Source organism: Schistocerca piceifrons, chromosome X, assembly GCF_021461385.2.
Source record: "Schistocerca piceifrons isolate TAMUIC-IGC-003096 chromosome X, iqSchPice1.1, whole genome shotgun sequence".
In the NCBI taxonomy this organism is placed as follows: Eukaryota; Metazoa; Arthropoda; class Insecta; order Orthoptera; family Acrididae; genus Schistocerca; species Schistocerca piceifrons.
Window position 1 is genome coordinate 950,499,955 of NC_060149.1, and position 25,450 is coordinate 950,525,404.

The 25,450-nt window shown below is 40.5% G+C and overlaps 1 protein-coding gene across 2 annotated transcripts in view; it reads left to right on the top strand.

Moving 5' to 3' along the window:
- The window catches only part of LOC124723032, a 40,183-nt gene extending 25,953 nt beyond the window's left edge, over window positions 1-14,230 (top strand). For both annotated transcript variants that reach the window (XM_047248207.1, XM_047248208.1), the window contains exons 3-4: window positions 8,470-8,691; window positions 14,154-14,230. In XM_047248207.1, the coding sequence (XP_047104163.1) occupies window positions 8,470-8,691; window positions 14,154-14,213 (282 nt within the window). In that variant the 3' untranslated portion in view covers window positions 14,214-14,230. The remainder of the gene's footprint in view (window positions 1-8,469; window positions 8,692-14,153) is intronic.
- The last annotated feature ends 11,220 nt before the right edge of the window (window positions 14,231-25,450 follow it).

A 25,450-nucleotide genomic window follows, 5' to 3' on the forward strand; every position in this document is an offset into this window, starting at 1 on the left:
GTCCTTCCTGTCTACCTTAGGCAAACCGTATAATCTCGGCTGGACTGCAGAACCAGGTCGACGTTTTTCCCAGAACTTCATCACATAATGAAGTCTCTTTTAATGACTGGAAGAGTCTTGAGAGTCTTGGGTTTTATACGGTGAGTTGGATAGTTCTGCAATCTTTGGTTTGCCGAGTGTGCAAGAGAGAGATCAATTTTAAGCACATAACTGTCCCGCGAAAGAAGAACCGTTGAACTGGCCTTGTCTGCTGGAGGAATTACTAAATCTTCTCTGAAGGACCGGATTGCGGCTCTTTAAAGTGAGATGTTACGTCGCGAAGGTGGCACCTGACGCAGCTGAGACACCTCTTACCTAACCTCATCAGCTAGATGGTCGGGAAACCTGGACACGACTTGTTCAACGGCGGAAATGTATTCCGTAATTGGAACTTCACTGGGTGTATGGGTAAAATTGAATTCCTGTTCCAATACCGCAGGCTAGCATCGTTCACTCTTTCGTTGTGAGACTGATCACATGTCGACGGGTGTTATCACTGTAGACTGCGAAGAAAACTGTTGAATTTTCGAAGATTTCCTACTGACGGCGTTTGCATACACCCAGTCTGATATTGCCCAGGACGAACTGTCGACCCAATTCCAGTATGCAGCTGAAGCAGCGCTGAAACTGCCAAATGCAGATAAAATAAATCTTTGGATATGAAATCCAGTTGTGCGCATATAAAACTATTGTGCTCCCTTAGTAAGGCAAAACCAGCACGCTTCTAAATGGTGTTGGCCATTCTTGTCTCAATGTAATCAACAATTCTGGCAAATTTAAGTATTAAAACTTCATTCCAGCATCTCAGCCGAAAAGCGAGGTCGCTCAGTAATTTCCCCTTCTTACGAAGTTCATGAAATACCCTTGAAAGTTGAAACGTCCCCTCACCGTAGAGGATCTTCATGTGATTCCGTAATCTCTGCCGGCGTAATAATTGGTTGTATTCATGTCGGGGCTCCAGATTCAAAACATCATCTGATCTGACTGGAGAGCCGACATGAATACCCATAATCACGTATCAATGGCCAATGATGCAAACAAAATGGTCTTCGTCTCTTCGGTTTGGAGTGATCATGTGTACATGCGTGAACTCGAGTACACAAGCATGTGACTAGAAGTGAGACGGGGTCATACAGCGTATAAATTCTCAACCATGTAGTTGAGAAAGATCCAAACACCATTTCAACCTCAATATTCACAATTTTCCATCGCGTTTAGCCTAGGATTATTGTTTGCCCTCAGATGAACCAAAAGTAAAGAAACACATAGTATAGGATGTTATGTTGTCCATACCGCAAATGAAATAAATCTTTGGATATGAAATCCAGTTGTCTGCTGTTAAAGTCTCAGCAAGCCTTAACAGGTAAGTTCAGACATATTGTTACGGTCACGATGTCCAGAAACGAAAGGGCTGTTCTTAAAATTTCAGACAGTTGTCAGACAGGTATACACGGTGCTAAGTCGGAACTGTCCATTATCGCAACTAATTTCCAGCTGTATGAGGGGGCGAAAGAAGCAACACAAGGTACTTTGTTTCAGCAGTGTTCCGAAACGACAGGCAAATGATGTATTTATTATAACGAATGAAACATTGCACAAATAACTGACAGGACACTCAATATTTAGTCTATCACGAATTACATGCAGGACACATCCAGAAATTAGTGAGAATTCTTACATGGATGAAGTTTATCGCAGACGCTCATGGTGGGGAGGGAGGGGGGGGGGGGGTTAGTGGCAAGTGCAACTCCTTGCTGTCCGTCCCCTGACGTCCCCCTCCTCCCTCCCCCCCCCCCCCCCCCCACTTCTGTAACCTATGACTAAGTATAAATCTATGAAGTGCGACACTATGAATTAAATTTCAAAATAGGATATAAAAAAGTTTGCTCTCGAGCTCACATGCGATTGCACAGATTAGAAATGGAATTCCTGAAAAACCACCCATGCTTTCTGAAAACCGGGGAAAGTGTTTTAACGATATAGCTATGCTACTATCTGGGGAAAATCGAACGCATTTCTCGCAGTTACAGTGGAAAATTTACTCACAGAACATCCAGTAATATGCAGGCAGCACTGTGTGGTGGAAAAATTTCATAATTCACACAGTACTTACATGAAACTAAGTTTATTACTGTCTGCCAGCACTGAATCAGAAAAAAAGATGGTTCAGCACTAATCTTGATAACCGCAGAGAATACATGCAACTATCTAAATACGTTCCTGAGCTGTCCAGAATGCTGTGTTCCAATAACAGGTACATGGCTGTCCGGACCTCACTGCTGCTCCGTCCCGACACACGACGACCCGGAAATACTAGCGGTCGCTCTAAAGATAGTACGACAGTCCTCTTATCGATAAGCGCCGCTGGTGCCACTCACGGGCAGGCAAGCCAGCAACTTAGTGACGCCAGTAAATCTAATAAGAAACGGGACGGCAGTACCGCAAAGACAAGATGTTAAGCAATAAACGGCACTAACACGAGCCGCGCACGGCTCAATCAGGGTATGGTATAATGCAGGACAATATAATTACATGGTTTTCAGTGTATGTAGTATTGCGATCTTCGATTTGTTTCCTTAATTTATACCACTTTATAACGTAATAACGTAGTCCCAAAACATGTTCTGGTTATTATATCACACATTTAACAACTGACGCGTAACATTGTCAGTACTGATTCATGAACGAGTTGTACGTTGCTTGACAATACATATACAAGCTTAGAATTTAGGACCTTAGCCACAGTCTTCCCACGTGGTATTGCTTCAGTTTATCCTGGTGTACAGCTGTGTATCCAAAGTACTGTCTGTTTTTTTAATTCGTCTGTCTTTCGACTGGTTTGGAGTCCTACATCGCTTCCTATCTTCTGCACTACTTTTCATCTCTACAGGGTGTCCCCGAAATGTTGCGACAAAATTCGAGGAGTTGTAGAGGGTGTCTTGAGGAATAAATGGAGGATAGGAATACGTGTCCAGAAATTTCATCCAACGAAGCTACAGAACGTCGAAGTCATAGAAGCCTATGTCTGCCACTAGGGCACCCCTTTGGCAGCAAAATCACGTTGTACACTGACGAAATGTAAGAGGAACGCCTCGCAATGTTATTTCTTATTCAGTGATCGCAACTGATTGCCATGATCGCCATTGGAGAGGATGGAGCTAGCTGCTGCGTAGACAGGCCTTGTCTCCAATGAATGCGATGTTCTGTTGCCTTGGTGGATGACTGTTTCGGACACGGGTTTCCATCTGTAGTTTATTTTTCTCCTGTATTTTAGAGGGTTCCAGGAGAAAAATAAACTGCGGGTGGATACTCGTGTCGGAAACCGCCACCAACCGAAGCACCAGAGCATCATATTCATAGGAAACAAAGCCGTTCTAAGCAGCAGCTAGCTCCACCTTCTCCACTGAAGGTCGTGGTAATCAGTCGATCAGTGAATAAACAAACAACATTGAGAGACTTTCTGCCTACCGTCCTTCAGCGTGCAAAGTCACGTTTGCTGCCGGCGCCTATAACATCGGCGCGCTCTAGCGTTGTTGAACGACGTTTCCCAACACGGGTTTCTACCTGCAACGTATTCCTCAAGATACCATCTACAACCCCTCGAAGTCTGTTTCAACGTATCTAGAACACCAAGTTTATAATTTCTTTGTACTAGGACGCATGTTCTAGTATCTGTCTACACCCACATTACTTTTTTTCCATTTCTAATTCCTTCCAGCGCAAAATTAATTTTAGCGGCCTGCGTGGCAAATGTTCCATTAACGTGACCATTCTACTGGTAAGGCTTTCCCATAGATTTAATATAGGGCCTATTTATTTTTTCAAAATGGTTCAAATGGCTCTGAGCACTATGCGACTTAACATCTGAGGTCATCAGTCCCCTAGAACTTAGAACTACTTAAACCTAACTAACCTAAGGACATCACACACATCCATGCCCGAGGCAGGATTCGAACCTGCGACCGTAGCGGTCGCGCGGTTCCCAACTGTAGCGCCTAGAACTGCTCGGCCACTGTGGCCGGCTGTTTTTTCAGTACCTCCTTGTTTCGTATCCCGTCTCTCTACTTTACTACCTTCTTCGATAGTACCTCATCTGATAGGATCAAAATCTCCCCAATTTCTGATCGTTTGAAGTGGCGTAGTGATGAAGGTAAGGGTCTCGTACTGGGGAGGACGGTGGATTCAAATACTCGCCCCACACTGAGATCAGATTTTCGTGGCTTCCCTGAACCACTTCAGGTCACTGCATGGATAGATCCTTTGAAAAGTATACGCCGATTTCCCTTCACATCCTTCACACATCTCAGTTTATGCACAGTCTCTAGTTACGATGACGCTGAAAGGAAGCCAAATCTTCCATCCTTCTAATTTATACTTCTCAAATTTTCGCTTTGTATATATTTCAGTTCCACACAATGATATGCTCCAGAACTTTCTTCAGGTATGCCACATCCACTTGATGAATCCACCCCTGCAAGAGCTGTCATCTGCAGAGAGGAGTGAGAGTGTTTGTCATACCAGGAACATAAGAATACAACCCTGTGAAAATGGCTGTTGTCATCTTGGAAGACGGGAGGGTCCAAAGCATATCCATATCAAAGTGTAGAGGGGTAATGCTTAATTACAGATAATGTAGAGATGAACATCGTGGTTTATTTTCATGGCAATGAATGGTCGCAAGTCACGGTGCAAAAACTGCCCCAAAACATCACAGAACCACCTCCGGCCTGATCCACAACTTCCACTCTTCAGTGTGGCATCATTGCACTCCAGTCAACTACTGCCCAGGTACTGTGTTGTTTGTCCAATTAAAGACGTCCAACTCTACATGCCGCTGAGAGCAATGACCTTTTGCGAAGTACCTCGTTCCGAAAGTCCATGGCATGCAGTTCCAATCGCAACATTGGTTCGCTGGAAACTTGTTGCATTCTTTCAGTCCTGGATCCTTGCGGTGGGAGAGGGGAGAAAGTAAGAAACTGAGAGCCCCCCCCCCCCCCCCCCCAATTAGAATCCTACTGTGGATCCGTGTCTGCATTGAATGACTGCAGCAATTTCTGTCGGTTTGGAAAAATATTGTCATTGGCAAGGTGTGACATCCGTCACTAGTCACTGTCGGTTAGGGTGTTTTAACAACGGCTGCTCTTAACATGTGTTACATGACTGTGAGTGGTCCACCATTCCTTGTAGACAATCCACAATGATACACCAATCAACCTCTTCATCTCAGAAGAACAATGTCCTCAATTATTTGGTGCATATATTCCAATCTCTGTTTTCACCTACAGTTTTTACCTTCTACAGCTCCCTCTAGTACCATCCAAGTTACTGCCTAATGTCTTAACACATGTACATGTCCTATTACCTCGTCAACCTATCTTAAAGCGCAAATTTCGTATAATTGAGTGGCACATACACAGACTTTCATTGTAAAGAGGCACTGTCCTGAGTTAGGTCAGCAGTGGAGTGTCACACAACCGTCTGGTATCAGTTCTACGCGACTTAGAGCGATCCAAAGCATTCGCTGTGAGCAGCAATTCCTTGTCATGTTTGAAACTGATTGTATCTGGTAATGTATGACAATTGTCTCTGGTCCATGTCAGCTAAAGTCTTCTTACTAGCGTTGCTCCTACGCCGTATTACATGGCTGCGAGAGATCTACCATTACTGTCTTGATACATCAACAAATCGGTGGACTGCACTCACGATCTGATCACAGGAGAGTCCAAACACGATAACTACTAACTGCAATCCTGTCACTTCTCCATGTAGAGCCTTCTTACTGCGGTGTTCCTTATAACCGACTGGCACATAAACTATCTCATCAAAAGTATCTGGACACCGCTATGTGATGCGGAATTGGCGACTATATGTCACGAGAGGTAGACTCGACAGGGTAACTGGAGGTGGGAGCCATTGTCTTATTAGCAGAGAAACAGTAACAGTAAAATGGGTTGTTCACGAGGGCTCGGTGATCTCGAACATAGTGACTGGATGTCACCGGAGTAACAAATCCATCAGGGTCATTTCAGACGTTCTAAAGCTGCCCAAGTCGACTGCTAGCGATGTGAGTGTGCAGTGGAAGAGGGGAGGAAACACCACAGCTAAACCTAGATGAAGCAGACATCATGCACTGATGGACAGGACCTCCAACCCTAGCAGACGGTGGTTGTAAGAAACCGCACGAAATGAGTGGAAGGGATCACTCGTGTGTTCCAAAGTACTACCAGTAGTCCAGCTAGCACAATGAATGAGAGTTAAATGGAATGGAGTACGACGGTCGTGCAGCTTCTGTCAAGCCACAAATTTCTGTAATTAGTGCTAAGCAAAACATGGGGTGCTGTAAAGAATGATGCCATTGGGCAGTGTATCACTGGAAAGGGGTGATTTGAAGTGAGGAATCACGCTACATACTTTGGAAATCCAATGAAAGGGTTTGTAGAATGCCTGCCATCATGCGTAATTCCAACACAGAAGTACAGAAGAGATGATGTTACAATATGGGGCTGTTTATCGTGCTTAGGGTGTCGTTCCCTCATTGCACTTAGGAAAACGCTATATGCAGAAGTATATGAAGACATTTTGTGGAACTTTAGGCTGCATTCAGCACAGGAAGTTTTCGGAGACTATAATTGTTTCAGCATGACAGTAAACCCTGTTGCGCAGCAGTATCTGTGAGGTAATGGTTTGTGAATAACATTATTCCTGAAATGGACTATGCTGCCCAGTGTCCCGACCTGAACCCAATGGAACTCATTTGGGAAGTGTTAAAAGATCGACTTCGCTCCGGAATCCAACATCACTACCACATCTGGTTTCAGCACTTGAAGAAGAACAGACTGTCATTCCCTCACTGACATTCATGCACCTCACTGGAAATGTCCCCAGCAGAATTCCAGCTATCATAAATTAAAGGGTGGTCATATCCCATGAGTAATAAAGGGACACACACACACACACACACACACAGCCAACAGCCGACCCACCGCCCTTCGCATGATCTCCGTCACAATTTCACCCAACCCCTCCCTCCCCCAATCACTCCACCCAAAAAATTATGTTATGTGTAGCGCTGCCCTGCCAGCCGACCGAGAGAAGTTCATCTTTTGTTCCTGTAGTTGCTCAGTAAAGTAGGTCGTAAAGTGTGTAGGCTGCACAGGAAATTGGTCGGTCGGTTGGTGTGTGTGCGCAGTGCCCTTTATGTCCATTACTAGATGCTGGACACTTTTGATCAGAAGGTGTACCCACCACTTGGCCGGCATGACATACTTCAGAGCGGTGGAGGGTAATGTGACAGCCTGGCAGAAGTCCTGCACAGGTTGTTGTTGTTGTTGTCTCCAGTCCTGAGACTGGTTTGATGCAGCTCTCCATGTTACTCTATCCTGTACAAGCTTCTTCATCTCCCAATACCTACTGCAACCTACATCCTTCTGAATCTGCTTAGTGTATTCATCTCTTGGTCTCCCTCTATGATTTTTACCCTCCACGCTGCCCTCCAATGCTAGATTGGTGATCCCTCGATGCCTCAGAACATGTCCAACCGATCCCTTCTTCTAGTCAAGTTGTGCCACAAACTCCTCTTCTCCCCAATTCTATTCAATACCTCCTCATTAGTTATGTGATCTACCCATCTAATCTTCAGCATTTTTCTGTAGCACCACATTTCGAAAGCTTCTATTCTCTTCTTGTCTAAACTATTTATCGTCCACGTTTCCCTTCCACACATGGCTACACTCCATACAAATACTTTCAGAAACGACTTCCTGACATTTAAATCTATACTCGATGTTAACAAATTTCTCTTCTTGAGAAATGCTTTCCTTACCATTGCCAGTCTACATTTTATATCCTCTGTACTTCGACCATCATCAGTTATTTTGCTCCCCAAATAGCAAAACTCCTTTACTACTTTAAGTGTCTCATTTCCTAATCCAATTCCCTCAGCATCACCCGACTTAATTCGACTACATTCCATTATCCTCGTTTTGCTTTTGTTGATGTTCATCTTATACCCTCCTTTCAAGACACTGCCCATTCCGTTCAACTGCTCTTCCAGGTCCTTTGCTGTCTCTGACAGAATTACAACGTTATCGGCGAACCTCAAAGTTTTTATTTCTTCTCCATGGATTTTAATACCTACTCCAAACTTTTGTTTCCTTTATTGCTTGCTCTATATACAGAGTGAATAACATCGGGGATAGGCTACAACCCTGTTTCACTCACTTCCCAACCACTGCTTCTCTTTCATACCCCTCGACTCTTATAACTGCCATCTGGTTTCTGTACAAATTGTAAATAGCCTTTCGCTCCCTGTATTTTACCCCTTCCCCCTTCAGAGCTCCAAAGCGACGAGTTGAGTTTTTTTGAGGGGGTGGCTGATATTTTGTCCTGTGAGATTGTCTGTACTGACGGGTGCCGGCGATGTGCCCGCAGGGCCCGACGTGGGAGTGGAGCGGCGAGCTGCCGCAGGTGGCGCAGACGATCCTGCACCAACACGCGATCCAGGGCGATGTGACGGAGCTGCAGCTGGCCGCCGTGCGCTGGACGTCCTACTGCCGGCAGGCGCTGTCTTCGCCACTGGACACTCGCATCCTGCTGCGCCTGCTGCAGGACCTGGACGCGCGCTGGCCACACGAGACGCTGTCCCGCGAGGAGGTAAGCGCTAAGCGGCCCGCGTGCGCCCGCATAGCTCGCCGGATACCGGAGGCCCATTTTCACTATCATATTCACACGTTGTCTCATTCGGCTCTGCTATTCCGATCAACTATCGGTTTTCCGAGCGTCAGTTGTTATACACCATGGTCGGCCAGGTCGTGCAAAATTTCACTTTTGCACAATGTGCTGCTTCCAAGCGCTCCAAGGTTCGGCCTGTCTCGTCACTGTTTGGTACGTCTCGGCTTTGCTCGGTCCCTCTCGGTATAGCGCCACATTTCGTACAGTAGAGCGATGTGACACTTCCTTCCAGCATTTGATGAGGCTTCTTTTGATCAACACGGCTTTCTTCAGCTCGCCAGGGTCTTGGTGTAAGCACTGTTTATCCTTCGCTATTTGTTCGTGGTATAAAGGAAGTTGGTCCAGTGGTTATTCGCACAAAAACAGGCAGTCTAGTGATTTATCGTCACAAGATGTGGATGGGAACGAGAACAGAAGGTTGAAATTCTCCATATCCATTATGCAGTCGCAGTAATATATGAGTAGCAGAAATTTCCTATGGAACATTACACACCACGCAGATAGAATTTAAAGATTTAGTTGACAGGCTGGCCGGGGTGGTCGAGCGGTTCTAGGCACTACAGTCTGGAACCGCGCGACCGCTATGGTCACAGGTTCGAATCCTGCCTCGGGCATGGATGTGTGTGATGTCCTTAGGTTAGTTAGGTTTAAGTAGTTCTAAGTTCTAGGGGACTGATGGCCTCAGAAGTTAAGTCCCATAGTGCTCACAGCCATTTGAACCATTTTTTTAGTTGACGAGGAAAGAACCAGAAATTACAAAGATTAGCAGACGAGATTCTGTGTTCTGTACATCAAAAAGCACTTTGTTTTAAATTAGCAGACGTAGCTGACGTGATGACATTGATGGTTCAAGTAGCAAATTTTCGGAAGTAGCATACATTACTACGCCGTCAGGTATAACTGTTTCAGTGAAACTGTACGAAGAGTATGGAGACCAATCCATTTCGCAGAAAAAGTTCCAGGACAGGCTTTTTTTATTTCTGAGCTTGCAATACCAAAAGGGAACAAATGTTGCTTTCATGTTAACGTGTGTGTCCTCGAAATGACCTTGCACGTGTTTCCGTGAAACTCACTATGTGGCAAGGCTGTGCTTAGCAACACCCTGTCTGGATTCTTGGCGCATTAGTTTTGGTGACACAGTCGATGCTGATTGTGAGCAAAGAGTGAACATTAAGTTCTGTGTCAAGCTGGGAAAACCCTAGTGAAATGTGGACGATGATTAAGCAACTGCAGCGAGGCCCTTTCAAGAATGCAACTGAAAGAAAAGCTCCATCAAGATATCACATACATACGACGGTCTGTGACAAATGAGCTTACAAGCATAGAAGTTGAAAATTTCCCTGCTTTCTTTCAAGACCTCCAGAAACGTTGGTAACTGTGTAAAAATGCCCAAGAGGGCTACTCCGATGGGAGCTAGGATCATTACTTGGTAAGTACAATTTTCTATATTTTTTTTTATCTGTCCTGTAACATTTCTGACAAAGGGAGTGCATCCAGGATGAGTCATGCACGACGTAATACCCTTTTTATTTCGTGAATGATTTTAGATACCGAAGCTAGGTTTTGGGCCAATGATAGCACGCTAAGGGACACGTAATTTGGTGTGTAATACAGAATCTTCGCTTTTGTATCGATCGTGATAATGAAGCAAGTATAATTTTTTAAAGAGAATGATATACTTTCTTAACGGCATCCGAAAGCGCATGAGAAGACGACTGCAGTGATACAATGCTTGTTAATTTTGTAGTAGAAACTCTTTGCAAAAGAATGAGAGAAATATTCTAAAACTGAGTCGTCCGGAATCAGATATTACGTTGTAAACATGGTCATGCCAGTCTACGTCATTGTATTAAGCTTTTCGACTGTTTACTTCTCTGTGCCCCAGAACTAACAAAACCGTGTTGTCTGTTGACAGATCATTTATGCTTCATAATTTCTTGCATGCTGACATGCACACCAATGTGGAAAAGTTAGACATGCTATTATGAGACGAATGTCAAGAAAATTCTGTGAAAATGGTAATGAAAAACTGCTCGAAGAAACTGTAGTTGTTCCAACAAAAACCTGGAAAAGTACGTACAATTGAAACAGCTTTCCTTAGTCCCAACTGATACGCCAGAAACTAGCATATGCCATAGTCCCACAAAAAAAATCGTAGGTGTTTCTAGGTCGTATACAAAATGAGGTTTTATTTTAGTAGCGAAGGCGTGCCTTGCTGCATCGGCATATAACGGCTGAGTCTGGTCTGAGAGCTTGGTGTTATTTCACAGCAATGGCCTACTCTCGCCGCATTGCTTTCCAGTTTTAGTGCATTTCTGGGATTCTCTTTCGAAAGGCTTCAGTGTCAGTAATAAAAGCGCTATATCATCGTAATTGCCTTTCCAAGACCTACTGAATCTAGTTATGAAAAGTATACGTTTCCATTTAAAAAAATCATACTTGTATCAACATCTCGGTTGATGCCTGATATCAGGGCATTATCCATACAAAACAATGCCCCTCAGCGTACTATCAATTGCACGAAACCTCGTTTCGATATCTGTAACCGTTCAGGAAATAAAAGGGGTGTCAGGTCTTTTGTAACTGAACTATATTATTTCAAAGTACGTTGGTTAAGTCAAGGGGCACGCCCGAAACGATTTTTCAAATTGAAACACGCTATTGTTAAATTTATGAAAGAAAAATGAAAGGAGGAAAGAAAACTGGAACACCCAGGATGGGCTAAAGACTTTGCATTTTACGTGGATTTGACTGCACACTGCCCACAGTAAGATATTGCAAGGTGAGAAATAATCTATTTATGATATGACGGGGATATGTTTAAAAAAATAGCATTGTGCAGGTGATAAATTATGAAAAAAACACCGTCCATTTCCCTAAACTCACTGGTGTTAAAGAAAACGTGAATTTGAACAAACTTCTGTCTCGTTAAAAGAATTACAGAAATAGTTTTCCAAACATTTGAGCGCACTGCCAGTTCTATATTTCCTTGTGATCTCTTTTAGAGACCGTTTTGCATTTCATTTTAAAGCGCCCCTGGGCAACTGCAGATGGAGCTTATCGATCTGCAACATATTTCCCGTTTATAAGCCAAATCCTTCTGTGTTGAAACTGTCCCGAAGCTCGACATTCCACGTCCATATAATGAGATTGCAAACGTGATAACAATGTTTCGATCAACATAAATGCATGAAAGACTGCTTTCAATTATGAAACTAAATAAGTCACGATTACGTGGCAGCCTGTGATGTAATGTAGAGCTGAATATAACACTAAATACGCAACGAACATTTTATGAAGGTTTGAAACCCGCAATTCAATGGTGTGTTCCTGTGAAAACCGTGTGCCAGTGCTGAAGAGTATCAAACATTAGTATCATCAGTGGACTTGAGTATCGACAAAGCATTCTACCACAGACGTGGTATGGAAACGAATAAGAGCATTGGAGACTTACGTTGAATCCATTCAATTGCCTCAGAATGCTGACAGCGTGAGCTTGGTTCAACCACTGAAACATGTGAATTATGAGAGGAACAAATGCCTGGGCCATAAATGATGAACCTCCTCACCACAGTATCAATGGTTCCACTATGCACAAGCCTCAGCACACCATGTTCCAGCAAAAGGATGAACACTTTTATTGACTTTGGTAAACAAGTGAAACTGTAGCACATTCATGGACAGTTCAACTTAACAGCAGCATTAACAAACTCAAGTGCGCCTGCACCATATTTCATGTGAGGTGAGCGCTCTGGACGATGCCGCAATAGCAGCAGTTAAATTCCAATAATCAAACTACAGACTCTGAATTCAAATGCGCCTGTTGATGCAACCTTTATTTATTCATTTATTATTTTGTAAATAGCGGTAGTAATAATGTGTAAAGTGTATATTAAACAAAATTAGATACATACATTATGTAATGGCATGTTCTGAGAGTACATGAGGTAAACTTGGGCACAAATGAAGGTCTCAGTACAATGGCAGGCCAAGAGTTTTAAAGTACAGAAAAGTTAAATAGTGTTAATGCACCACCACTGCATACTGACATCCAGCGACCAGTGATATGGATCACTCCAGTATACAATAAATGGGGAGGGGTAAGGGGTGGCAAGGGAGGGGGGGGTGGGGGGTTGCAATTGTGTAGGTTCTTTAAATGACCTACACATATCAATAAATAGTCGCACCATCCCCGCGTGGCAGAGATATCATAGGGAGGTATGACTACATCTACGTTGACAGAAAATTAAAAACCAAAACTATCGATTTTTATGTACCTCTTTATATATATATGTCTGCTTGTGTCTGTATATGTGCGGATGGATATGTGTGTGTGCGAGTGTATACCTGTCTCTTTTTCCCCCTAAGGTAAGTCTTTCCGCTCCCGGGATTGGAATGACTCCTTACCCTCTCCCTTAAAACCGACATCCTTTTGTCTTTCCCTCTCCTTCCCTCTTTCCTGATGAAGCAACTGTGGGTTGCAAAAGCTTGAATTTTGTGTGTGTGTTTGTTAGTGTGTCTATCAACATACCAACACTTTTGTTTGGTAAGTTACATCATCTTTGTTTATATATATATATATATCTCGGTGTCTTGTTGGTCTTTTGAGCTGGTGCAATAAAGACGTATGTAATTGCACTCTCCCAGTATTCTTTTAATTAAAAGTTACAATATGCAGAAGACACAAGTTTTCATTCTCGTACCTAGCTACACCTTATTTTCTACTTCCCAATGTGACAAGGGCTTGCATTTTTAAATGGACCTTTTTGGAGATGAAGCCAACCTGAAGAGAGAATAGCCGCCGCAGCCATGTTGTTGTACATCGTTGGGGAGAAAAGGTAAATACCACGCCGTGCACCCAAACTAACAGGAATTAACATTTATTCAATGCCACAATGTTCTTAACATGTACGCATCTATACCTGTGCGCATTTATGGACAAGTTTTGCTGCGGCTAAATGATAATTACTTCAGATCTGGACAATTCACATCATCTCTCCCCCCAACCACTATAATTATCAAGAATTGTGATAAGTAATTCTTTTTTACACACAGTGATTTACATTCAACTACAGTAAAACACACACACACACACACACAACACACACACACACAAAATATAAATTTACATTTTTTTTTTTTTTTAATTCTATGTAGTAGAAGCAGTTGTCAATCAAGTATAGCAATTTTGGTTTCTGCTTGAAGTTAATCTGGTTGTTACTACATTTTTTACTAATAATATTGTTCAGTTTTTACTAAAATGATAAACACTGTAACCAATTTTGATGATCGTATCGTTAGACGATCATTTTTTTGAGAAAAATTGTACTTAAAAAGTTTTCACAAAGCCGTATCAGCTGTTTTCACCTTCTGCCATCACACAGGTTATAGCTGTGGAGCAACATACACAACATCGTCAGCTCATGTCTCGTGTAGACAACTAATGGAAAGAAATTACTAGCCAAAAAAATATGTACTCGCATCTCAAAGAAGAGTGAAGAAAAAAGTATAAGTGACAAACAAACGGAGATTAAGAAGTGCTTTAGACAAGTTACAAGCTGTGCCATCTGCCAAACAGTGTGGTTTAAACCGATTAGGTGAGAAACAAACAATCAAGTCATTAGCCAAACGAAAATTACGAAATGGTTTAAACCGAAGAGGTCAGATGTGGATGAAGCAAAACTTATACAAGCTCCAGAAGTTAACTCACCTACTGATTGCCACCAGAAAACAGAAGCCATACACAAAAAAGGTACTGAAAATTTTTAGGGTAAGTGCTGTATTAGAAATGCCATTAGATAAAGAATCAGAAACCATTTCCACTAAAGTTACTAAATACCCAGAGTTTGCTATACTACACCATAATGTTCAGTCACTCACAAATAAAATTTCCATGTTGGAAGCACTACTCCAGTATGCACTAAATGTAGATACAATTTGCATTACTGAACACTGGCTATGAAATGCCGAAGTAAAATTAACCTCAATCTCAGGATATAGATTAGCAGGTCATTTTAGCCGAGAGTTTTCCAAAAATGGTGGCTCTGCTATCTTTGTGAAAAAACAAATAAAGTTCTGTGATGTCAGTACAAGTTATATTGACCCGATTGAAAAAGACTTTGAACTTTCCATTACTAAACTGACAGCGCTTAATTTCATAGTTATTAACATATATAGAGAGTGCCAAGTGTAAACCTGCCAGTCTTCATGAATAAACTAGAGGTTCTGCTGAACAGGATCAATACACTAAATATGAAGATAGTGCTTTGTGGGGATTTCAATATTGATTTTTGAAAAGACAGCAGCACCAGAGATGCTTTGGTAAATATGACCAACACATTCAATATGATTCCCACAATACACTGCCCAACAAAATTAACAGAATGCACAAATTCCATTATTGACCAAATATTCATATCAGACACAATTTACAGTTTCACAAGCAGAGTACTGAGCATGGGTTATAGTGATCATGAGGCACAGCTGCTGTGTATAGAAATGCCAACAAGTAGTAGTAGTTCCAAAAAAGTAGTTAAAAAGAGAACGTTTCCTGAAGCTAACATTAAATCTTTCAATCTTTTACTGGCGAAGAAAAACTGGGAAAGCATCGCCACTCAGAACAATGTTGATAGCATGTACATGAGTTTTCAGAGCATCTTTCTTCACTAGCATTTCCAAAAGTAGTAAAAACAGTAAAACCTAACAATAATAAGCAATGGGTAATTAAAGGCATAAAAATTTCCAGTGAGAGAAACAGATTTCTGCAGTACTGTTGTAAAAAGTATAGAGTAACCCAAGAATTCGCATATTATTCAAAAGCCTACAAAAGAATCTATGGTAGAGTAGTCAAAGAGGCAAAAATTATGTGGAATGACAATTTGATAAGAAACTCATCTAACAAAATGAGATCCACGTGGAGAGTTATAAAGAAAGAAACTTGTAGTTCAGCTCCAAAGAAAAAGAATGTATCATTAACACTAGAAGACTCAAAAGTCACAGACCCAAATTTGATAGTGGAAAAATTCAGTGAATACTTCACTTCACTAGCTGAAGACCTCATTCAAGTACACTGTCAAGGACCAGTCCCAAGTTTCTCCAGCAAGTCAGTGATCTTGACTGCTTCTATGTATGTTTATGAAACAAACCCCAATGAAATTATAAGTAAAAGTAAATCATTAAGCAATAAAATGTCAAGTGGTCTTGATGAAGTACCTGATTTCATATTAAAAACATGTGCTCACCACATAGAAAACCCCTTGGCAAAAATTTTCAACCTCTCTTTAAAAACTGGTGTATTTCCAGATATTTTTAAAATAGCAAAAGTTACACCAATGCTAAAAAAAGGTTCTTCTGAAAAAAATATCAAACTACCGACTCGTGTCACAGTGAAGTTTCTACTTAAAAATTCTAGAAAAACTCTTCTATGACAGGTTTCTAAGTTTCATAAATAAATATGCACCACCTACAGTACAACAACACGGTTTTAGAAAGTCTAAATCTACACAGACACCAATTTTCGAATTCTTAGACTGCATTTTAAAATCCCTTGATCAACATAAATTAGCTGCAGGTATTTTTCGAGATCTATCAAAAGCCTTTGATATCCTGGACCATAACATTCTGCTCGAAAAATTAGAAAGACGAGGAGTAAGAGGTGTAGCCCCCCCATGAACCATGGACCTTGCCGTTGGTGGGGAGGCTTGCGTGCCTCAGCGATACAGATAGCCGTACCGTAGGTGCAACCACAACGGAGGGGTATCTGTTGAGAGGCCAGACAAACGTGTGGTTCCTGAAGAGGGGCAGCAGCCTTTTCAGTAGTTGCAAGGGCAACAGTCTGGATGATTGACTGATCTGGTCTTGTAACAATAACCAAAACGGCCTTGCTGTGCTGGTACTGCGAACGGCTGAAAGCAAGGGGAAACTACAGCCGTAATTTTTCCCGAGGGCATGCAGCTTTACTGTATGATTACATGGTGATGGCGTCCTCTTGGGTAAAATATTCCGGAGGTAAAATAGTCCCCCATTCGGATCTCCAGGCGGGGACTACTCAAGAGGATGTCGTTATCAGGAGAAAGAAAACTGGCGTTCTACGAATCGGAGCGTGGAATGTCAGATCCCTTAATCGGGCAGGTAGGTTAGAAAATTTAAAAAGGGGAATGGATAGGTTGAAGTTAGATATAGTGGGAATTAGTGAAGTTCGGTGGCAGGAGGAACAAGATTTCTGGTCAGGTGACTACAGGGTTATAAACACAAAATCAAATAGGGGTAATGCAGGAGTAGGTTTAATAATGAATAGGAAAATAGGAATGCGGGTAAGCTACTACAAACAGCATAGTGAACACATTATTGTGGCCAAGATAGAAACGAAGCCCACACCTACTACAGTAGTACAAGTTTATATGCCAACTAGCTCTGTAGATGACGAAGAAATTGAAGAAATGTATGATGAAATAAAAGAAATTATTCAGATTGTGAAGGGAGACGAAAATTTAATAGTCATGGGTGACTGGAATTCGAGTGTAGGAAAAGGGAGAGAAGGAAACGTAGTAGGTGAATATGGATTGGGGGACAGAAATGAAAGAGGAAGCCGCCTGGTCGAATTTTGCACAGAGCACAACATAATCATAACTAACACTTGGTTTAAGAATCATGAAAGAAGGTTGTATACATGGAAGAACCCTGGAGATACTAAAAGGTATCAGATAGATTATATAATGGTAAGACAGAGATTTAGGAACCAGGTTTTAAATTGTAAGACGTTTCCAGGGGCAGGTGTAGACTCTGACCACAATCTATTGGTAATGACCTGTAGATTAAAACTGAAGAAACTGCAAAAAGGTGGGAATTTAAGGAGATGGGACCTGGATAAACTAAAAGAACCAGAGGTTGTACAGAGATTCAGGGAGAGCATAAGGGAGCAATTGACAGGCATGGGGGAAATAAATACAGTACAAGAAGAATGGGTAGCTTTGAGGGATGAAGTAGTGAAGGCAGCAGAGGATCAAGTAGGTAAAAAGACGAGGGCTAGTAGAAATCCTTGGGTAACAGAAGAAATATTGAATTTAATTGATGAAAGGAGAAAATATAAAAATGCAGTAAGTGAAACAGGCAAAAAGGAATACAAAGTCTCAAAAATGAGATCGACAGGAAGTGCAAAATGGCTAAGCAGGGATGGCTAGAGGACAAATGTAAGGATGTAGAGGCCTATCTCACTAGGGGTAAGATAGATACCGCCTACAGGAAAATTAAAGAGACCTTTGGAGATAAGAGAACGACTTGTATGAATATCAAGAGCTCAGATGGAAACCCAGTTCTAAGCAAAGAAGGGAAAGCAGAAAGGTGGAAGGAGTATATACAGGGTCTATACAAGGGCGATGTACTTGAGGACAATATTATGGAAATGGAAGAGGATGTAGATGAAGATGAAATGGGAGATATGATACTGCGTGAAGAGTTTGACAGAGCACTGAAAGACCTGAGTCGAAACAAGGCCCCCGGAGTAGACAATATTCCATTGGAACTACTGACGGCCGTGGGAGAGCCAGTCCTGACAAAACTCTACCATCTGGTGAGCAAGATGTATGAAACAGGCGAAATACACTCAGACTTCAAGAAGAATATAATAATTCCAATCCCAAAGAAAGCAGGTGTTGACAGATGTGAAAATTACCGAACTATCAGCTTAATAAGTCACAGCTGCAAAATACTAACACGAATTCTTTACAGACGAATGGAAAAACTAGTAGAAGCCAACCTCGGGGAAGATCAGTTTGGATTCCGTAGAAACACTGGAACACGTGAGGCAATACTGACCTTATGACTTATCTTAGAAGAAAGATTAAGGAAAGGCAAACCTACGTTTCTAGCATTTGTAGACTTAGAGAAAGCTTTTGACAATGTTGACTGGAATGCTCTCTTTCAAATTCTGAAGGTGGCAGGGGTAAAATACAGGGAGCGAAAGGCTATTTACAATTTGTACAGAAACCAGATGGCAGTTGTAAGAGTCGAGGGACATGAAAGGGAAGCAGTGGTCGGGAAGGGAGTAAGACAGGGTTGTAGCCTCTCCCCGATGTTGTTCAATCTGTATATTGAGCAAGCAGTAAAGGAAACAAAAGAAAAATTCGGAGTAGGTATTAAAATTCATGGAGAAGAAATAAAAACTTTGAGGTTCGCTGATGACATTGTAATTCTGTCAGATACAGCAAAGGACTTGGAAGAGCAGTTGAATGGAATGGACAGTGTCTTGAAAGGGGGGTATAAGATGAACATCAACAAAAGCAAAACAAGGATAATGGAATGTAGTCTAATTAAGTCGGGTGATGCTGAGGGAATTAGATTAGGAAATGAGGCACTTAAAGTAGTAAAGGAGTTTTGCTATTTGGGGAGCAAAATAACTGATGATGGTCGAAGTAGAGAGGAAACCAAGAGATGAATACACTAAGCAGATTCAGAAGGATGTAGGTTGCAGTAGGTACGGGGAGATGAAAAAGCTTGCACAGGATAGAGTAGCATGGAGAGCTGCATCAAACCAGTCTCAGGACTGAAGACCACAACAACCACAAGAGGTGTAGCACATAGCTGGTTTTTTCATACCTAAAAAACTGCAGGCAGAAAGTATCACTTCAGTATGAATTCAACAAAATTAATAAAATAAGAAACAACTCCTTTCTTTCTAGCGAATTAACAATAAAACTTTGTGTACTGCAGGGCTCAATCTTAGGTCCACTACTCTTCTTGATTTATGTGGATGGCTTAGTTGAATATACGAGTCCCACAAAAACCATCCTGTTTGCCGATGACACCAGCATATTGCTCACTGGATCCAACCCAGAAACTTTGCAGTCCACAGCAGAAAGTTCTATGGAAAGACTTTCTGAGTGGTTCACAAAAAAACAAACTCATTATAAATACTGAAAAAACTGTGTGTCGATTTTCATGTAATTGCTCCAACTAATCAAATGTCTATTCAAGCACAATTAAAAAATGATCCCCTAGAAAATGTAAGTGTCACAAAATTTTTGGGTCTATTGGTTCAGCAGGACTTAAAGTGGGGCACACATATAAATAACTTGTCTAGAAAACTATAATCTGTGTGCTATGGCCTAAGAATTTTAAAGGCTACAACAAGCAAAACAACAGTACTGTAGGCATACTATGCACAGTTCCACTCACTAGTCCGATATGGGATCGTTTTCTGGGGATACTCAATTCATAGTGTAAAGGTTTTTAGAATGCAACAAGGGCTCTAAGAATAATTTGTGGCCTTAAAAAGATGGACTCCTGTAAATACGATTTTACTGAGCTTAGTGTTCTAAATGTTCCAAGTTTATTCATTTATGAAACTGTCTTGTTCACTAGGGACTACCTCCTGAAAACAAGCAAACTGCTACAGAACAAAAATGTACACAACTATGGTACCAGAGGGAAATCAAATATACATCAAAAATATCACAGAATAACCACCTATTAGAGGAGCATAATTAACATTGGTGTAATACTACATAATAAGATAACAGAGGAAATAAAAAATGCTACTCATCCAATATTTAAAGCTAAACTAAAGGCATTTCTAATAAAGCACTGTTTCTATTCTGCCAGAGAATTTCTGAATACGTAACAAAATTAATTGTAATGGGTACCTCTTTTTAATTTGCCTACTATTTTGCTTATACTATGTATTATTGTAACTTATATTTGACCTGTCCAATATCAATTGTACAATTTGTGCTGTATGATAAAACTGGACCAATAAAAAATCAAATCAAATCAAATCAGATTTTAAAATTTGTTGTTCCCCTCACAGATTTGAACACATCATCAGTTTTACTTGCTATCTGAGGCAATGTAGGAAGGGTCTCACCCAGATGTAGTTGAATGTAGGTTGAAGCAGAATATTAGCTTAAAGGAAAAAACAGGTTGGGATTAAATTAGAATAGGAAAAGAAGAATTCTGCTTCTAGGTAGCAGTCATGGGAGGGGTGCAGGCCAGCGGCTTCAGGACGAATTAGGCGCAGGGTAACAGGTCACAAGTTTTGTGAAACCATGTGCTAACCTTAGCCAGGTGACAGCAAACTTAGGTCAGTTATGCAGGAAGTCTGAGAAAGAACATCAGGTTATTATAATTGGAGGAGCAGGAGACAGCCTGGCTATGAATCCAAGATAAATCATTAGGAGTGACCTGGATAAAACAGGAGCAGAAAATGGGCACACAAATGTGGGGTTTGTGGAGCTCTTTCAATGCCATGATCGGCTCTGGATAAACACTGCTATAAGGCACGACTGGACAGGATGCCCCAGACACCGGCAAAATCTCATGTAAGTGTTGTTCCAGTTGATGCTATTGGTAAGTGGGAATACACCTGCACCTAAATATGAAGGGGAAAGACAAGGTCGCTTCTCTATTAGTAGATACTGTAAGGAGGGCCACAGTTACACATGGGACGATCGCTGTGGTTAATGGGACCAGGCAAACAGGTTCTTTAGATTAAAGCCAAAGTCCAGACAGACAACAATCAAGAAAAATAGTACAAATGAAGCCATATGTACAGCAAATAGAGATAAAGCTATGGGTACTATCAACTTACTTCTCCAAAATATCAGGGAAACAAAAAATAAAGTAGATGAGCTATTAGTGTGTTTAGATGATCTCAAAAATAAGAATGTGATTGATATACTTTGTCTGTCTGAACACCATGTAACTGTGGGGATGGAAAGTGTCAGTACAAATGGGTATAATTCAGCATCTTACACTTGCAGATCTAGCATGGATAAAGGAGGAATTGCCATTTACACAAAACAAGGGTACAAATACAAAACTGTAGAAGTAAGCAAATTTTGTGTTGGTCAGCACTTTGAAGTTTGTGCATGTGAACTACAGCTAGCTAGTGTATGTTGATATTAGCAACAGCGCACAGGTCCCCATTAGGAGAATGGGAGCTATTCATAAAAAACGTTTGACTTCCTATTATGCTGTCCGTCATACAGAAAGAAGAAGTTATTAATCTGTGGTGATTTCAATATAAACTTTCTAAGCAATTCTGATGGGAAAAGTGAACTAGAAGTGTTATTAATGACATGTAACTTTGAATCAATGATCAATTTCCCTACACATATAGCTCAAGACAGTAGCACTCTAATAGATAATGTATTTGTAAAGCAAGAGGATGCAGAACTAACACATGCTTTCCCTGTGACAAATGGATTATCAGACCATGATGCACAATTGATTAACTTACAAAACCTAGCAGGGTGTACAGTCCAGAAACCATTAAGTAACAGTGTAAGGTTGCTCAGCCCAGTACCTATAGAGCACTTCAAAGAAAGTTTAAGAAATGTTAATTGGGGAGATGTACCTATATAATGAGCCAAATGCTAATGATAAATGCAACATATATCTTGATAAGTTTATATCCCCTTCTGAACATTGTTGCCCAAAACAATTACTAAATGTAACACCATTTTTCAAAGAAACCTTGGATTGCTAAAAGTATTAAAATGTCTTCAGAAAGAAAAAGAAAACTGTATGGGATAGCAAGAATTAGTAAAGACCCAGGAGTAATTTTACACTATAAAGTTATTGTAACATACTGAAAGAAGTTGTCATAAAATAAAGAGATACATATGTTAGAGATGAAATTAACAACTCGGGCAATAAAATCAAATCAATATGGAATGTTGTTAGAAGGGAGACAGGAAAAGTAACCACGGGGGTATGTAGTATTACTATTAAGGGGAATGAGACTATTTTAACCAACAGTACACAAGCAGTTAATGTATTTAACAACTACACAAGCAGCTAATGTATTTAACAACCATTTCTTAAGTGTAGGTAAAAAACTTGGTGAGAACAGTTCAAGAGAAAAAAACAAGCAGCGCGTGGAAGAGTCAGTTTGGAGAAATCTTAAATTAATTTTCACCTAACAACCTCTTGTGAAATAAGGAAAATCATTAAATCTTTGAAAAATAAATGTTCAGTTGGAGTAGATGACATCTCTAACAAGATATTAAAACAATGTGGAGAATTTACAACTGATGTTCTGAGTCACATATGTAATGCATCACTAACTCAAGGTATTTTCCCAGACAGTTTAAAATATGCCATTGTCATAGCCTCTCTAGGAAAAATGGGACACCACATATGTCAATAATTACCGGTCAGTATCCTTGCTTACGCATTTTCAAAAATCACCAAGAATGTAATGTACTCAAGAGTGGTTAGCCATCTCAACAGTAATGGGATACTTAGTAAATCACAGTTCGGATTTCAAAAACGCTGTTCTACTGAGACAGCTATATACAGTTTCACTGCCCATGTAATAGAGTCTTTAAATAGTAAAATATCGCCAATAGGAATTTTCTGTGACTTATCCTAAGCATCTGATTGTGTGAACCATGACATTATATTACAGAACTTGCAATTCTACAGTATAAATGGAACAGCATATGAATGGTTTAAGCCATATCTACAAAAGAGGAAACAAAAAAGTTTCTTTCTATGGTTTAGATGATTTAAGGAAGTTTGCCACTTCATCTAACTGGAGTGAAATTACATTAAGTGTTCCACAGGGTTTGATCCCGGGTCCCCTTCTGTTCTTGATATAAATGGACAACCTTCCTAACTTCTCTGAAACAAGAAGCTAACCCGACACTATTTGCTGATTATGCAAGCATCATTATTTATCCAGTAAAAGAAACTCCAATGGAAAATGATACAAATAATGAATTTGCAAAAGTTGTTCATTGCTTTTCTGCGAATGGGCTTGCTCTGAACTTAAAAAAAAAAAAACACAGTACATCCAATTTTCTGCCACAAGGAGTACAGTTCCTTCAATAAAAATAGCACATCAACAGAAGTCAGTAGACAGGGTAGAGCATACTAAGTTTGTAGGTGGACGTATAGATGAGATTCTTAATTGGAAAAATTCATATTTTGGATCTCCTAAAGCGACTAGGTTCAGGAACTTTGCAATCAGAATAATTGCCAATTTTGAGGATATAGAAATTAGTAAGCTAACATACTTAGCACAATTTCACACTCTGATGTCATACGGAATTATATTTTGGGGTAACTCAACACTTAGGCAAATGTATTCACTGTTCAGAAGAAAGAGGTTAGAATAATTTGTGGGACTCATAGTCGCACATCTAGGCATCTGTTTAAAAGGTTAGGAATTCTTACAACAGCCTCATAGAACATTTACTGACTAATGAAATTTGTTCTCAATGACATGGACCATTTTAAAAACAACAGTGACATTCATGATTATGATACTAGAAGGAAGAAAGACTTACACCCTCCTCTTCTTTACCTATATTTGGCACAGAAAGGGGTAAAATATGCTGCTGTAAAACTTTTTGATAAATTACCAGATGAAATAAAATGTTTGACAGACCATACATGAATTCTTGAATAGGAATAAATAAATTTATAGGTATAATATATGAGTTTTGTGCCATTTAATGATATGGGGTACATGATAAAAATTTTAAGCATAAAAAAATTGATTCATGTATGCATTTATTATGTACTTGACACATTCCACATCATAATGGTTACTGTGAGAATGATCAATGGAACACATAACCAACAAATGAAACTGATTGTTGCCCACAGCAACAAGGCCTTGCAATGCAGACTTTGTCTGCCCACTCTCTACTGCCTTTCTTATGTAAATCTTGTCCCCTCCACACTTCTCTACTGCTCCACTTCTCTGTGTGATAACACCTTCCTACATGGGCTATAGTTTTTGCAAAAATACTTAACAGCTATTTTAGAAGCATAAAAAAATCGAAAAATTGTGTAATTTAAGACAGAAATATAGTGAATACACATCTTTTAGGAGTTTTTACTGTTTTTAAAAATTTAAGTGAAGCTACTCTATTTTGCAGAAACATACAGACAGAATAAAAACATTCTTGTATTCAGATTTGGGTCTGTTCACTACTTAATAAATTTATGAATTTCATTTACAGTTTGGCACTGGAATAGACATTCCGGACATTTCTTTTGAAATCTGCCATTAATGTTAAGGGCTTTTGAATCACAGAAATTATTCAATACTAGAGATGAGAGTGAACTCAAGCACAGTTTTATAAAAATTATCAATAATCCACTCACTCTGCTATGGTCTGCTATAGGAGGAGATCAGTACAAGGAAGCAGCTTCAGTTATATATTTGGCAGGATCTAATATATCTTAAGGCATTCATGGCAGTTAAAGTTGAAAAAGTCAATTTGTTTTCACATTGAAACAATAAGAGGAATTTATAACCCACTGCCTGTACATATTGCCATATAACAACAATGGAAATTTCTGAATGAACTAAAACATAAAATAAGGACTGTAGAGGACTGATGTATCACACATGTAAACACGCAACAGAAAACATTATTCACACTAGTTTTTGAGCTCTTTACCTTCCTCCAGCAAAAATGCACATACTCACACACACAACCACACAAACTCCCAAGCACACTCTCCCACAACTATAGAAAGGTTGACTAATGATTATTGATTATTGAGAGCAGTTGCCTGCACAGCTGCAGGTGCTGAGGATGTAGAGAAGGACACACAAGGCAAGGAGGGACAGTGGGATTAATGTGGGGAAGATCTTTCGACAGATGACTCAGTGGCTGCACACCAAGACAAAAGTAGTTCAGAAGATAGTGGGAAAGGAAAGGGG